The sequence below is a fragment of the Coregonus clupeaformis genome, chromosome 17 (assembly GCF_020615455.1).
Source record: "Coregonus clupeaformis isolate EN_2021a chromosome 17, ASM2061545v1, whole genome shotgun sequence".
In the NCBI taxonomy this organism is placed as follows: Eukaryota; Metazoa; Chordata; class Actinopteri; order Salmoniformes; family Salmonidae; genus Coregonus; species Coregonus clupeaformis.
The window spans coordinates 40151558-40169022 of NC_059208.1; the positions used below are offsets into that span (position 1 = coordinate 40151558).

Below are 17465 nucleotides of genomic sequence, written 5' to 3' on the forward strand. Positions count from 1 at the left end.
TTACCCAGTTAATTCTGGACGTGGCAGCCATTTGCATTTTCCCTCCCCATAGTGTCAGTGGGCAGCTGTGAGCTGCTTACAGCTCTATAGTCTCTGTGGAGGCCTGCCACTGTAGTTTATTTCTCTCTGTTGTCTTGTCTCTCTGTTGTGGGGAGAGGGAGGCACACACAAACAGACACACACATACACATACAGACACCCACACACACACACACTCTGGAGGCTAATTTACTCCTCAATATCATGTGTGGTTTTGTCTGTGGAGAGTGGAGGCTCATTTTGTCTTACTTCACTAGTACAGAACCCTAGTACCAGTCTCTGCAGACAAACCCATACATGATATTTACCCACTGTCTGGATTATACAGTTGACCCACAACTCCCATTGTTGTATCTCCCTCTTCCCTTCTTCCAATATCTCTCTGTCACACCCACTACCATTACTCTCTCTGTCTCTGTCTCTCTCTCTCTCTCACTAAATATGTATTTTCCTCTCTCATCCCTCTATCCCTTTCCTCACCTTCTCTCCAGTGGGAGGAGATCAGTGGCGTGGATGAGAAGTACAAGCCCATCAGGACCTACCAGGTGTGTAATGTGATGGAGCCAGCGCTACAGAACAACTGGCTGCAGACGGGCTGGGTGGCGCGGCGCGGTGGCCAGCGCATCTTCGTGGAGCTGCAGTTCACGCTGCGTGACTGCAACAGCATCCCAGGCGTGGCGGGCACCTGCAAGGAGACCTTTAACTTGCTCTACGCCGAGTCGGACAAAGACCTGGGCCGGGTGGCCCGCGAGGACCGCTACTCCAAGATCGACACCATCGCGGCCGACGAGAGCTTCACGCAGGGAGACCTGGGCGAGAGGAAGATGAAGCTCAACACGGAAGTGCGGGAGATCGGACACCTGAACCGGAAAGGGTTCCACTTGGCGTTCCAGGACGTGGGGGCGTGCGTGGCCCTGGTGGCGGTGCGGGTGTACTACAAGCGCTGCCTGGCCACGGTGCAGAACCTGGCTGTGTTTTCCGATACGGTTGCCGAGGCAGCGTTCGCTACACTGGTGGAAGTCAGGGGAGCCTGCGTCAACAACTCTGAGGTGGACATGGACAGTCCTCCCAGGATGCACTGCAGCGCCGAGGGGGAGTGGCTAGTGCCCATCGGGAAGTGCAGCTGTTCAGCGGGTTACGAGGAGGGCCACAGCAGCTGTGAAGGTAAGAAAGAAAAGAGGGGGAGGATTTATGTAAAGTGAGTGAGGGAACGAGAGAAGAAAATAGTGAATGATGTATGGAGGGTGGAAACAAATGAGGGGCAGGGGACTTTGTTCTTGTGGTAATAGCCGAGCAGAAATGTTCTGTTTTTGACCTCAAGCAATTCTGTCTGGCTGTTGGAGACATTTCATCAACAACATGTAATCATGTTTGAGGCAGACAACTTTCTTACATTGTGAAGGGAAGTGGGTGAAACCATTTTATGAATAGGATGAGTCATGTACTGCACTGTCCTCAGATAGTAATTGTGTTCAACAAGACAGCATTTGTAATATTGATGACTGTAGTGAATTGCTATGTTGAGGATGTGGCACGTGGGCAGTTCACAGCCAACTAACACACGCACACACCCACACACACCCTCGGGCCAGTGTTAAGGCAGTGGGCGCTGTGAGTGCTCTGACGCAGGAGTAGATATTCTGGCTCATCCTCACAGCCAGTGCTCAGATGGCCATAGCGGAGAGAGCGACTGGTGTCTGCCGTCAACTTTCACAGCCCATCTTGTCTTTGTGCAAATAGTCCACAGAGACAGAGAGAGAGAGAGAGAGAGAGACTGAGCGAGAGACTGAGCGAGAGACTGAGCGAGAGACTGAGCGAGAGACTGAGCGAGAGACTGAGCGAGAGACTGAGCGAGAGACTGAGCGAGAGACTGAGCGAGAGACTGAGCGAGAGACTGAGCGAGAGACTGAGCGAGAGACTGAGCGAGAGACTGAGCGAGAGACTGAGCGAGAGACTGAGCGAGAGAGAGAGACTGAGCGAGAGAGAGAGACTGAGCGAGAGAGAGACTGAGCGAGAGAGAGAGACTGAGCGAGAGAGAGAGACTGAGCGAGAGAGAGAGACTGAGCGAGAGAGAGAGAGAGAGTGAGAGAGAGAGAGAGAGACTGAGCGAGAGAGAGAGACTGAGCGAGAGAGAGAGACTGAGCGAGAGAGAGAGACTGAGCGAGAGAGAGAGACTGAGCGAGAGAGAGAGACTGAGCGAGAGAGTGAGAGAGACTGACTGAGCGAGAGAGAGAGAGAGACTGACTGAGCGAGAGAGAGAGAGAGACTGACTGAGCGAGAGAGAGAGAGAGAGAGACTGACTGAGCTAGAGAGAGAGAGAGACTGACTGAGCGAGAGAGAGAGAGAGAGAGACTGAGCGAGAGAGAGAGAGAGAGAGACAGAGCGAGAGAGAGAGAGAGACTGACTGAGAGAGAGAGAGAGAGAGAGAGAGACTGACTGAGAGAGAGAGACTGACTGAGCGAGAGAGACAGACTGAGCGAGAGAGAGACTGAGCGAGAGAGAGACTGAGCGAGAGAGAGAGACTGAGCGAGAGAGAGAGACTGAGCGAGAGAGAGAGACTGAGAGAGAGACTGAGCGAGAGAGAGAGACTGAGCGAGACTGAGCGAGCGAGAGAGAGAGACTGAGCGAGCGAGAGACTGAGCAAGAGAGAGAGACTGAGCGAGAGAGAGAGAGAGAGAGAGAGCTCAGATTACACAGACCTACAAAGAATTCGAAAACAAATCGAATTTTGATAAACTCCCATATCTATTGGGTGAAATACCACAGTGTGCAATCACAGCAGCAAGAATAGGTTAACCAGTGAAGAACAAACACCATTGTAAATGCAACCTATATTAAGTTGATTTATTTTCACATCATTACAACACTTAATATATAGACGTAATATGACATTTTACATTCTTTTGGAACATTTACTGTTCCTTTTTAATTGTTTATTTCACTTTTGTTTATTATCTATTTCACTTGCTTTGGCAATGTAAACATATCTTTCCCATGCCAATAAAGCCCCTTAAATTGAAATTGAATTGAGAGAGACTGAGCGAGAGAGAGACTGAGCGAGCGAGAGAGAGACTGACTGACAGACTGAGCGAGCGAGAGAGAGACTGACTGACAGACTGAGCGAGAGAGAGACTGAGCGAGAGAGAGACTGACTGACAGACTGAGCGAGAGAGAGACTGACTGACAGACTGACTGAGCGAGAGAGAGACTGACTGACAGACTGACTGACTGAGCGAGAGAGAGACTGACTGACTGAGTGAGAGAGAGAGAGACTGACTGACTGAGCGAGAGAGAGACTGACTGACTGAGCGAGAGAGAGAGACTGACTGACTGAGCGAGAGAGAGTGACTGACTGACTGACTGACTGAGTGAGAGAGAGACTGACTGACTGACTGAGAGAGACTGACTGACTGAGAGAGACTGACTGACTGAGAGAGACTGACTGAGTGCGAGAGAGAGAGACTGACTGACTGACTGAGTGAGAGACTGACTGACTGAGTGAGTGAGAGACTGACTGACTGAGTGAGTGAGAGACTGACTGACTGACTGAGTGAGAGACTGACTGACTGAGTGAGTGAGAGACTGACTGACTGACTGAGTGAGTGAGAGACTGACTGACTGAGTGAGTGAGAGACTGACTGACTGAGTGAGTGAGAGACTGACTGACTGAGTGAGTGAGAGACTGACTGACTGAGTGAGTGAGAGACTGACTGACTGAGTGAGTGAGAGACTGACTGACTGAGTGAGTGAGAGACTGACTGACTGAGTGAGTGAGAGACTGACTGACTGAGTGAGTGAGAGACTGACTGACTGAGTGAGTGAGAGACTGACTGACTGAGTGAGTGAGAGACTGACTGACTGAGTGAGTGAGAGACTGACTGACTGAGTGAGTGAGAGACTGACTGACTGAGTGAGTGAGAGACTGACTGACTGACTGAGTGAGTGAGTGAGAGACTGACTGACTGAGTGAGTGAGTGAGAGACTGACTGACTGAGTGAGTGAGTGAGAGACTGACTGACTGAGTGCGAGAGAGACTGACGGAGAGCGCGTGCGAGAGACTGAGGGGGAGCGACACACTGAGACTGAGGGGGAGAGACAGACTGAGACTGAGGGGGGAGACACACTGATACTGAGGGGGGGAGACACACTGAGACTGGGGGGGAGAGACAGACTGAGACTGAGGGGGGAGACACACTGATACTGAGGGGGGGAGACACACTGAGACTGGGGGAGAGACAGACTGAGACTGCGAGGGAGAGACAGACTGAGACTGCGAGGGAGAGACAGACTGAGACTGCGAGGGAGAGACAGACTGCGAGGGAGGGAGGGAGAAGGAGACACAGAGAAACTGAGCAAGACCCAGAGAGAGAGACCCAGAGAGAGAACTGAGAATAAAGTGTTACTGCTTTACTGAGAAGAGTCCCTCAGGGCTGACTTGCTTGAGCTTTCCTGGTAGAATATACAGTATGAGTGCTTGTGACTGTGTGAGCTTAATACCTGTTCCAAGAAGTTATGCATTATTTGTGGGTGGGTGTGTGTGTTTTACAGGAAGTTTTGTGTTGAGAGAATGGGAGAGAGCCACAGAGAGCAGGTAGAGCAAGAAAGAGAAAGATGGGGTAGGGATATAGTGAGTAATAGAGGATGTGAGAGAGACCAACAGCTAACAGGAACCGAGAGAGGCAGAAAGAGATAGCATAGCGAGAGAGAGACAGTTCGAGAGAGAGAGGGGAGATAGCATAGTGGTAGAAAGAGCGCTCTAGCCTCATTGGGGGACTAGTGGGCGATTGGCCCTGTCATTCTCCATCAGCGGCAGCCCCATGGAGTACTGCTCTATTCAGTGTTAATGGCGTGAATATGCAGGGCCAGCACTGTCCAAGCACTCCCCCACTCCCACAGGCCCTACAGCACAAGCACTATTGATCAGCCATACCGCTCCACTAAACTGAGGAATTAGGCTGGGAATCCACACGCACTTGCATACACACACACACACACGCGAGCACGCACACACACTGACATACACACAGCAGCCTCTTCTAGTATTTAATTGTGTGTGTGTGTGTGTGTGTGTGTGGGAGGGGCAAAAGGTGTTTCTAGATAGATGTTCTATATGAGAGAATTGGCTTCTTTTGATTTTGAAAAAAATCTAATTTAGTACTTGCTCTTGTGTGTCCTGTATCTTATTTAGATTTCAGAGTAATTGCGTTTCCTTGTGTGTGTGAGCCGCTCAATAGTATTGAGTAAAGGCCTGAGGAGGTACTGATAGGGTGTGAAGAGAGACAGTGTTCTGTGGAGCAGTGCTGCTGCACGCCCATCTGTGATTAGGTGTGTGTGTTGTGAGTGTGTGTGTGGCGAGAGAGAAATAAAGAGAAGGGGTTTCGTGTGTGTGTGCAATTGTGCATGTGTTTAGTGAGTTTTACATGTGTGTGAAAGGGACTTATGAGGACAAGACACACGTACCTACACTCTCTCACACACACATCTTGTTTCCTTGGTCTGTGTTGTTGTGTGTCAGGCGGAAGGAGGGAGTGATGCAATGTGATGTGCAGGACAGTAGAGCTGGGCTGCATCTCAAACCAAACACTTGGCCCTTAAGCCCTTTATCAAGTGGCCACTTGCTGTTGTGTTCGATAGTGATCACTCGAGTCTGCAAGTGTTTTGGCCAAAATGAGCATTGAGAAGATGTGCACTCGATGTCCCAACTGCCACTTATTAATATTCCAACATTCTAAATCCATTCGCGAGCATTGTCTTCCGCAACCTGTCTTGTATGCATGACTCACTTGCTATGAAACACGGGTACTGGGGACTTGGGGCAGACACAGATGCAAAGTTGTAAAAACAACATCTCTCTACTCTTACACAAAATATGTGCAAGTATATCGGTCGCCAGTGGTTTCATCAGCTGGTTTTAGCTTGTTGTAGCCTGCCTGCTGCTAGCTAGCTTCACTGACAAACACAGGGATTTAATTTTAGCTAGCGCTAGTTAAGGATGTTGGGCACTGCACTGATAAACAGCATGTAGCTTGACACTTAACATTAGTTTGACAGCTTGCTGATGAAGTTGTAGACATGTTCCCAGCGGCCTTCCGTACTTCAGCGTGTTTCCAAAGCACCGATCGCTACGTTGTAATGTTGGGTCAGCTAAACGCACAGCGCAGCAGACTCTTTGCTGTACTGACTCGGGGCAGAGCAGGTTGTTTGCTGCTTCATTAAAACTCGTTCATTGTGATAAAATGTTACTACAGTAGCTAGCTAACTAGCAAGCTTGCTTATGGAAGGAGCATTGCATTTAGTGTTGCACTAGCTTGTTGGCTAGCTTTCATTTCATATGAAGTGACTGGCTCAGGCTTAGCTAGCAAGTTAATAATGGACAAGTTTTCGTGTACATGATCAAACTTCAGAAATACATTAATTTCGAGGTCTTAGTCACACGATTTTACATCTAGCTTAGGAATTTAAACTTAATTACATATTTCTTGATTTATCTTGATTCATTCTGACTATATTTGAGGGCAATGTAATAATGATTGTTGTTGCTAGGTAACATGCTAAAATGTATGGGAAGAAGTTGCTGCCAAGGGCGCCGAGTCGGCATAGGATGCCCACTCGATAAAGAGGCTTCTAAAGGGCGCAGTGGAGCCCTCGATGACTCGACAACTAGCGTTTGCGATGACTGGTGAACGCGCATATTGAGTGATCGAATGCTCGATGTGCTCAAAGGGGTCGGTTTGAAATTCAGCCCTGGTCTGTCTAAGCTTACAGCGTACTGTCGGTCCTCCCTCCCTCCCTCCCTACTTAGTTTGCCACGGCACGTGAGTGTGTGCGTATGTGTGTGACGCTTTGAAACACCATAAATGATGTATTTCACCTCAAAAGTGCGGCGCTCCGTGTGCATGTTAACGTGTGTTAGTGTGCTAGCGTGTGTGTGTGTGTGCGTGCATGCTTGTGGTTTTCCTGTTTTAATTAAGGCTAGCTGCTGTACAGTAACTGACTTCTCTATAATTACAGAGACAATGCCTGAAGCAGCTCCTCTTGTCATTATCTCTGTTTCATATACTCTGCTCTACAGCTTGAGGCCTATTCACTTACACACTCACATTCCCTAGAGTACTCCTTAAGAGTGCACACTTCATATCTATTGTACTGCTGACTTTCTCAAACACCTCAGGGTTACAGAGACCCTCTCTCTTAGTCCTCCCCCCACACCTCCTTCATCCTCCCCCTTGGGTATCTCTCTCTCCTCTTCCCTGTCCCTTCTTTCCTAGTCCCTCTCTCACATCCCCTCTTTCCTCTCCGCTGGTCCCACTCGCTCTTCACTCTTAGCCCCACCCTGTTTCCTCCATCTCTTTCCATTCCCCCTGTAGGGTCCGTATGGCAGGGTGAGACAGGTTAACGGGCGTACATTTTGGGAGGCCAGAGACACCATTGTGGGCTGGCACTGGTGAGTGGTCGTATGTTTCTTAGCTCTGGCCCTCTGTCACTCCCCCTCCTACTTGTCCTCGCTTTACCTCTCTCGCTCTCTCTCGCACTTTCTCTGCTCTCTCTCCATGTTTCTCTCGCTTTTTTCCCCAACCCCCTCACTCTTTCTATCTCTGGGCCTTCCCTGGCTTGATGCCACCCTAGCCCATCTGTTGGAAGCGGAGGCGGGTAGAGCCTCCATCCCTCCCTCCCTACCTCACGCCCACTAATGTTCACTGTCTCTCTGCGCTCAGTTTCAATAATTCACACACTGCCGGGAGACAAACCCACGCTTTTTAGTCAAGCATCTGATGTATTTATTTAGCCAGGCCATCGAGACGGCTCGCCGCTAACACACGCACACACACACACGGAGGGCCTTGAAATGGCTTGGCACAGACCCTCCTTTGCCTTCCTTTACCCGGGAGGAAGAAGAGATTAAGGGAAGGACGGTAGAAATATGGAAGGAACATGGAAGGAAGGAGAAAAGGGGATGGGGTTATGAATAACGGTCTAGGAAGCAGGGAAGTAGATAATCTAGAGGAGAAGGGGAGAGATGAAAGATAATGATGGAAGAATAGAGGAAGAGGGGGAAGAGAGGAGCGGGAAATTACTTTGTTCTCCCGTCCCACAGGTGTACCACTACAGAAAGTCCCCCTGTTCCCTCTCTGAGTAGCTCATGAATTAAGAATGGTTACATTAAGGTTACTCTGATCCAAGTTAAAGTTCTTTTACATTTCACCTTATGTGGCATCCTCTGTAGCTCAGTTGGTTGAGCATGGTACTTCCAACGCCATGATAGTGTGTTTGATTCCCAGGACCACCCGTACATAAAATGTAAGCACGCACGCATGACTGTAAGTCGCTTTGGATAAAAGCGTCTACTAAATGGCATATTATTACATTATTATTATATCCCTACCTCTATAACAAATCACTGTTATTCTCATTGAGTATATAGAATATAGTTTCATACATTTTAAGTGTATCTCATGATTTATGACATATTTACATGTTCCATTTTGATATTGATGATCAGAACAATGCCTATAATATTATTATTATAATGTATTATATGAAGAACGTTCATTGCACTGCAACAGTTTAAAGTTGAGCTTTTGACCTGAAATTATTTTAATGGAAAGAGATGACCCAGGTGTTTGATACATTAAATCATTAGATACATGTCCAGACTGCTTTTGCCTGTGTGTGTGTGTGTGTGTGCCAGCATTGCGTGTTCTGTGTCATGACTCTTTGAGCACGTTGTATTGAGCCGTTGGTCCAACACGCCTCTCACACATATCACACACAACCCTTCCACGCACCGCAGCGAGAGGTGAGCTGAGGATGCCTGCTAACTGACCCAGAGTCACCTTAGCTGTGTCCTGACTCAACGATATCAGTTGGTTAAAATTGGTCTAGAATCAGATTGGACATAACTCATAACAGCCTGTCTGTGAAATATCAATCCCATTGTGTTAACCTGGAACTCCTGCTTCTAACTAACTACCAGTAGAGAGTGGAAGTATTGAAGTTTGTATGCATGTGTTTGTGCGTACCATGTGAGTGTTTACCTGTGTGTTTTGTGATTGTGTGGATGCATGTGCGTAATGTATCTGTACGTATATGTGTGTGTGTGTGTGCTGCCAGGCTACGTCTGGGTATCTGTATTCACAGCTCTGCTAGACTGCAGTTGGTTTTCTCTCCCAGCCCCTTGTGTAGAAAGGCTGCTCTGCCAGCTTGCCTTGGCACTGCTCTGACGCCTCATTTTGTTGTCATTTGTCACCCCCCCACCCCCCACCCCAAAGAAAATGGATGACATTTCCACAGACACCTGTGTCTTTCCTATGAACACACATTTTCTCACAATATATATATATATATATATATATATATATATATATACACATACACACACACACACACACAGATATACACACATACACACACACACACACACAGATGGACGGATAACTCGCACACATACAAAAAGATGGCACAGATGCACACATACATATTACACTCACACATACGCACAAACACAATGGCACATGTGCGTGCACAGACTCTGGCTTCCTCCCACACTCTGACTCACATGCACAATCTGTCCTTAAATCACTCCATCTGTTTCTGTCTTTTTGTCACACACACACACACACACACGATTGACACCCTGAGGGGAATGTTATCAGTGACATTTCGAGTACGGTGTGGTATATGGCGCTCCTGCCGAGCCCTAGGGTTAATGTGGGTCCACTGTCAAACTGAGAGAGAGATTGAGGGAGGGAGAGAGAGAGACTACACTAGAGCAACCCCCTCTGCTCACGTCTTTTTCCTCTCGTCTCTTCCTCTTTCTTTTACCCTGCGTTCTCTTTCCTCTCCTCCCCTCTTTCCCTCCTCTATCATGTTGTTCTCCCGTCTTCCCTCGCTCTCTTAGCCACTACCACTCCTTTTAACCCCCCGCCACTCCTTATCTTCCCTCTCCTTCCTCCTGGTGCCCCCCTGTGTCTAGTGTTGACTCCAGGCAGCAGCCGGTCCCTGAAGGTCACCTCCCTCAGGGGGCTAGAGGGGCATACACAGCCAGGAGGGGGGTTAAATGTCTCCTCCCTCCCTACAGTGTACACTATCAATGTCCCCTCAGAGCCCCTGGCCTCCTAGTCTCACACACAGTCTGATTCAGCTAGCCTCGAGAGGGAATGGGGTAAGTCAAGTGTGTGTGTGTGTGTGTGTGTGTGTGGTGGTGGGGGGGGTTCTGTGTGTGTGTGTGGTGTGGATGGGGAGGTGTGTGTGTGTGTGTCTACATGCTCAAACGCACATTCGCTCTCCGATGGCTTAGCAGAGCATTGGGAACATCCCCACACACTCTCACATGCCCTTTCTTTCTTTGTTCATCTCTGTTCACTGTTGTGGAGGCTGACACAAAATATCTGTCATCCGTTACAATGTAAATCTACTGTTGAATTAGTTATTTCCACTCATCATCCATCATATTGGACTGGGTGTGTGCCTCAGTGGAGCTGGGAATGGGTTGCTCTGCGCAGTGAACTGTGTCCATGTTTACAAACACACACACACACACACACACACACACACACACACACACACACACACACACAGTATATGAATTACAAACACACACACACGGACACTCACACCCCAGTTCCCTCTTGTCCTTCTCTGTATGTAGTGTGTCAGGGTTTGAACTAGTTCCTGGCTGGGTGATGGATGGATGGAGTGTTCATGAACTCAACACTCCTCTCCCAAGATCAAGGAATCCCAGTGTCCCTCAGAGAAACTGAGTGATACTGTAGAAGTATAGAGTTAGGGGGGGGACAGAGAGAGGGAGGGAGAGAGATAAAGAAAGGACCCCCCGCTCGGAGGGAAGGTCATAGTCAGCGGGGAGAGTCGGGGACACACTGTCGCTCATGCTGTGCCAGGGACACGTGTACACACACACACTACACACACAGTGATGAACTCGGTTTGTCATTTCAGTTTGAAAAACACAAGGACTCCCAGACATGTAACCAGAGTAGCTTGTGCCTGTCAAACACATTCATTCACGTACACTTAACCATTGTTACCACTCTAAATCAACACATACTTACACTGATGACAGACTTGACTTTAGACATTTACAGTCCCAACACATACAGTGGGGAGAACAAGTATTTGATACACTGCCGATTTTGCAGGTTTTCCTACTTACAAAGCATGTAGAGGTCTGTAATTTTTATCATAGGTACACTTCAACTGTGAGAGACGGAATCTAAAACAAAAATCCAGAAAATCACATTGTATGATTTTTAAGTAATTAATTTGCATTTTATTGCATGACATAAGTATTTGATACATCAGAAAAGCAGAACTTAATATTTGGTACAGAAACCTTTGTTTGCAATTACAGAGATCATACGTTTCCTGTAGGTCTTGACCAGGTTTGCACACACTGCAGCAGGGATTTTTGCCCACTCCTCCATACAGACCTTCTCCAGATCCTTCAGGTTTCCGGGGCTGTCGCTGGGCAATACGGACTTTCAGCTCCCTCCAAAGATTTTCTATTGGGTTCAGGTCTGGAGACTGGCTAGGCCACTCCAGGACCTTGAGATGCTTCTTACGGAGCCACTCCTTAGTTGCCCTGGCTGTGTGTTTCGGGTCGTTGTCATGCTGGAAGACCCAGCCACGACCCATCTTCAATGCTCTTACTGAGGGAAGGAGGTTGTTGGCCAAGATCTCGCGATACATGGCCCCATCCATCCTCCCCTCAATACGGTGCAGTCGTCCTGTCCCCTTTGCAGAAAAGCATCCCCAAAGAATGATGTTTCCACCTCCATGCTTCACGGTTGGGATGGTGTTCTTGGGGTTGTACTCATCCTTCTTCTTCCTCCAAACACGGTGAGTGAAGTTTAGACCAAAAAGCTCTATTTTTGTCTCATCAGACCACATGACCTTCTCCCATTCCTCCTCTGGATCATCCAGATGGTCATTGGCAAACTTCAGATGGGCCTGGACATGCGCTGGCTTGAGCAGGGGGACCTTGCGTGCGCTGCAGGATTTTAATCCATGACGGCGTAGTGTGTTACTAATGGTTTTCTTTGAGACTGTGGTCCCAGCTCTCTTCAGGTCATTGACCAGGTCCTGCCGTGTAGTTCTGGGCTGATCCCTCACCTTGCTCATGATCATTGATGCCCCACGAGGTGAGATCTTGCATGGAGCCCCAGACCAAGGGTGATTGACCGTCATCTTGAACTTCTTCCATTTTCTAATAATTGCGCCAACAGTTGTTGCCTTCTCACCAAGCTGCTTGCCTATTGTCCTGTAGCCCATCCCAGCCTTGTGCAGGTCTACAATTGTATCCCTGATGTCCTTACATAGCTCTCTGGTCTTGGCCATTGTGGAGAGGTTGGAGTCTGTTTGATTGAGTGTGTGGACAGGTGTCTTTTATACAGGTAACGAGTTCAAACGGGTGCAGTTAATACAGGTAATGAGTGGAGAACAGGAGGGCTTCTTAAAGAAAAACTAACAGGTCTGTGAGAGCCGGAATTCTTACTGGTTGGTAGGTGATCAAATACTTATGTCATGCAATAAAATGCAAATTAATTACTTAAAAATCATACAATGTGATTTTCTGGATTTTTGTTTTAGATTCCGTCTCTCACAGTTGAAGTGTACCTTTGATAAAAATTACAGACCTCTACATGCTTTGTAAGTAGGAAAACCTGCAAAATCGGCAGTGTATCAAATACTTGTTCTCCCCACTGTAGATACCCTGACAGGCTTCATGCCTTCACTTTTTTTTAAACTTATGGGCGATTCACGATATATATCTCGATTTCTTTTGGGAGACAATTTCTCTAAGCTTTGTTGAACAATTAAAGGTCAATACACTGCAAGTAAAATTATAACTGGGCTAAATATAAGCCTTCCACAACCCTAAGACCCATTAATAATGTAGTTATTTTTATCAAACTAGGTTAACCTGCTTTTTTGCAATAATCACTGATCTGGCTTTCAAGTCTGTTTATGAAAATCCTAATTTGTTTTTAAACTAATTTAACCAGAACCATACACAATGCACATCCACTAATAATGACCAACTTCTTGTAGCAGGCTTTATAGAAAATGAACACAGGTCTCATAAACAATCTCTCAAGCGCAAGCCCACGTGCTAGTGAGTAGCTTGGACCTATTTGCTTGTTTACAAAATACAACAGTTGAACTGTTATGAATACACCCTCCTTTCCGTCTCCAACTGTTTGAACGACATAGCCTGTTCACTTTGTTAAGATTGAAATCAAGTGGCTTACCTGGTTAAGAAGATGCTTATTTCTCAGAATTTCAATTCCTTATATAAATGCGTACTTTTATGCTCATTGCACATTTATAAAACACAGACTAGACAGCTAGTACATGACAGTCTGTGGCTAAAATGTACCGTGGTACCGCAATGCCACCCGCGACACAAACTGAGCATTCATTTTCCACAATCATGTACATTAATACTTTTGTTTTAGTAGGGCCTGCTCTGTTCTACATTTTGGGAGTTGAGACAATAAAAGGGTATCGTTAGGAAGATTAAGTTCTCGTCTATTACAGTAAATTAAGCATTTCACTGTCCATATGACTGTTTCTGTTGGACCAAACCTCAAATGCAAATATCGAGTTTAAACTGCATGTTGTCAGAGAGGAAGAAGTTATCTTTCGTCTTTGTTGTTGTGAGTGGCAGGGGGAGGAGCTTGGTGTCTGCACAGAAGGAGCGAAAGAGACGAGACCAAAAAGAGAGAACACTCATAAAAACAAAACAAAATAAAATCCTTGATTCTTGTGATACAGACATTTGGAACATCGTGCTAAAACTTAAAATTAATTCGATATATCGCCCAGCCCTACCTCCCGCACTCAGACAGACACACACACCACTGCCCATCCAGCTCTAAAACACCTGCCACCCTTCCTCTCCATCCGGTCATCATTTTCATTTGGCCGGTGTTATAGTGTGGTGTATAAATCCCCAGTGGTTTTACGAGGCAGCAGCCGGACTGACAGACCGCGCGGCCTGGCTGGTAAACCGCTGAGCTGTACCTGGTGATAAAGGTGTTGAATGCTCCCATGGGACTTATTTATGCATCCCCCTAGAGCGCACACACACACACACACACACACACAGTCTCACACACACACCCTGGGGGATAAAACTGACCCCGGAACAGCCTTCCCTGTGGGGACTGGGCAGCCTATCCCAGCTTTAGATACAGATGGTGGAGTCCCTTTGAGATAAAAATCCCCAGGGTGGATTTGTGGTTTGTGGGGACCTTAGGGGTGGTTTATTGGGGACCTTAGGGACGGTGGGTTGTATTGGGGACTGCCAATGTTTTTTTGTTTTGTTTTGTTTATTAATTCAACCATCATTTTAAAAAAAACAAGCACACATAAAACTTGAAAAAGCCATACATGCACATGAGTAAAATCATCGAGGATAACAAACAATACATTTTGGGACTTATTTCCATTGTGGTCCTCTTGAAACAAGATGGCTAGGCAAGATCCAACACGGTTGAACACAGTACAACAGCGAGATAATAAAACATAAAAACAAAGAAGAATAACGTCTATCTCATCATTGCAGTTACATCGTAGGGTACATTCATATGGGCACAGAAGACATCAAACAGTTTTTTACATTATTTTTAAAGCTGCCCAGACAGGATGGTGTTTTTAATGGGCAAAGGCAACTCATTCCACTCTGAGGCTCCAGTATACAAGACAGTACCTTTCCCAGCATTACTCCTGAACCTGTTTAAGCACATATTAACAACACCTGATCTGGTGCTGTGATTATGTGCATCCCTAACATGGGAAAAGTAATCAGTTAGATATCTGGGCGCAGAACCATAAATACTACTGTAAATCAAACCCAGTCTAATCTGGGATACAGGCAGCCAGTTGAGTACCTGAAAGCAGCTCTTGCCTATGTGAGTATGTGGACTCACCTTCAATACTACCCTGATCATCTTATTCTGGGCTATGTGGAGCTTCCCTTTCATAAGCTTAGATACGCCCCCAAACCAGGAAGAACTAGCGTAGTCAAAATGGCATTGAATGAGGGCAGTGGCTAGCACGCTCTTATCAAGCAGCTTGGACTTTCTAGTCCAAAACTTAGTCCTGGCATGAACCTTCCCTAGCACTTTAGTGGCCATGCTCACACCTCCCAAGTTTCCATCAAGGATGCATACCAGGTAGCTAACTGAGGTTTTAGTAGTCAGCACCTCACCCCCTAACTCCACTCTGATTTCAGAGGACCTACATAATATAGGTCTGGACCCAAAGATAATTGCCTCCGTTTTACCTAAGTGCAGAGTTTATTATCTCCAAGCCATTTGCTAATGTTAGTAAGCTCTGTACTAAGTATGCTCTCCAATATAGTTTTACTTTTGTGAGACACCAGAAGTGTAGAGTCATTCGCATAAAGGAAAAGACGGCAAGAACCAGTGCCTCCAGTTTGGAGATTAGGAGACAGTGGTTAACTGTATCAAAGGCCTTCTGTAGGTTTGGAGATTTCCCTCATCAATTTCTTTCCTGATGAAGTCAGTCAAGTAAAGTAGACATTAATCAGTGGAGTATGTTTTTCTAAACCCCGATTGAAAATCATACATTAGACTTTGTTTGTTGACATATTCATACATTTGCTTGTGTACAACTCTCTCCAGGATCATTGATGTTATACTGAGGATAGATACAGGCCTATAATTCCCAGGGTCAGACTTTATCCCTTTCTTATACAGAGGTATGACTTTAGCTTGTTTCATGTCCCTGGGAAAGATGCCTTGTTCAAGAGAGAAATTAACGATATGCGTAATACAAGGGGTAATTTGCTCAGCAGAATCTCTAAGAATTAGAGATTACAATGGCGCCGGAGGGGATGGCTGCCGTTTTACGGGCTCCTAACCAACTGTGCTATTTTGTGTTTTTTCGCGTTGTTTGTAACTTATTTTGTACATAATGTTGCTGCTACCGTCTCTTATGACCGAAAAGAGCTTCTGGATATCAGAACAGTGATTACTCACCTCAAACTGGACTAAGGTTTTTCTTTAATGAGTCCGACGAGAATGATTAAACTGTTTCTCCGAAACCAGGCCCAAATCCTTGTCATTCGCGTGAAGAAAAGACAGAGGTACAGGGGGCGTGACCGGGGTGCCTTGTGAGAATTCGTCGGCGAGTGGGTAACCCGCCAATACCATCCGTTCTATTGGCCAACGTGCAATCACTGGAGAATAAACTGGATGAGCTCCGTTCGAGACTATCCAACCAACGGGACATTCAAAACTGTAATATCTTATGTTTCACCGAGTTGTGGCTGAACGACGACATGGATAATATACAGTTGGCTGGGTTTTCCGGGCATCGGCAGGACAGAACGGCTACGTCCGGTAAGGCGAGGGGTGGTGGTGTGTCTATTTGTCAATAACAGCTGGTGCGCGGTGTCTAATATTAAGGAACTTTCAAGGTATTGCTCGCCTGAAGTAGAGTACCTCATGATAAGCTGTAGACCACACTATCTACCAAGAGTTTTCATCTATATTTTTCGTAGCTGTATATTTACCACCACAAACCGATGCTGCCACTAAGACCGCACTCAACGAGCTGTATAAGGCCATAAGCAAACAAGTAAATGGCATTGAGGAGTATGCCATTTCGGTTACCGGCTTCATCAATAAGTGCATCGACGACGTCGTCCCCAAAGCGACCGTACGTACATATCCCAACCAGAAGCCATGGATTACAGGCAACATCCGCACCGCGCTAAAGGCTAGAGCTGCTGCTTTCAAGAAGCGGTGACACTAATCCGGACGCTTATAAGAAATCCCGCTATCCCCTCAGACGAACACTCAAACAGGCAAAGCGTCAATACAGGACTAAGATTGAATCCTACTACACCGACTCTGACACTCGTCGGATGTGGCAGGGCATGCAAACTATTATGGACTACAAAGGGAAACCCAGCCACGAGCTGCCCAGTGACGCGAGCCTACCAGACAGGCTAAATGCCTTTTTAATGCTCGCTTCAAGACAAGCAACACTGAAGCATGCATGAGCGCACGAGCTGTTCCGGACGACTGTGTGATCACGTTCTCCGTAGCCGATGTGAGCAAGACCTTTAAACAGGTCAACATTCACAAGGCCGCGGGGCCAGACTGATTACCAGGATGTGTACTCAGAGCATGCACGGACCAACTGGCAAGTGTTTTCACTGATATTTTCAAACTCTCCCTGACCGAGTCTGTAATACCTACATGTTTCAAGCAGACCACCATAATCCCTGTGCCCAAGAAAGTGAAGGTAACCTGCCTAAATGACTACCGCCCCGTAGCACTCACGTCGGTAGCCATGAAGTGCTTTGAAAGGCTGGCCAATTCCCGGACAAAAGGAACACCTATTTGAGAATGCTATTCATTGACTACAGCTGA

General features: G+C 46.8%; 1 protein-coding gene across 1 annotated transcript in view; it reads left to right on the forward strand.

Moving 5' to 3' along the window:
• Positions 1-17465, forward strand: part of LOC121586380 (ephrin type-A receptor 7) — a 167956-nt gene that overhangs the window by 40577 nt on the left and 109914 nt on the right. The window contains exon 3 of the mRNA XM_041903006.2: positions 531-1203. Within this exon, the coding sequence (XP_041758940.1) occupies positions 531-1203 (673 nt within the window). The remainder of the gene's footprint in view (positions 1-530; positions 1204-17465) is intronic.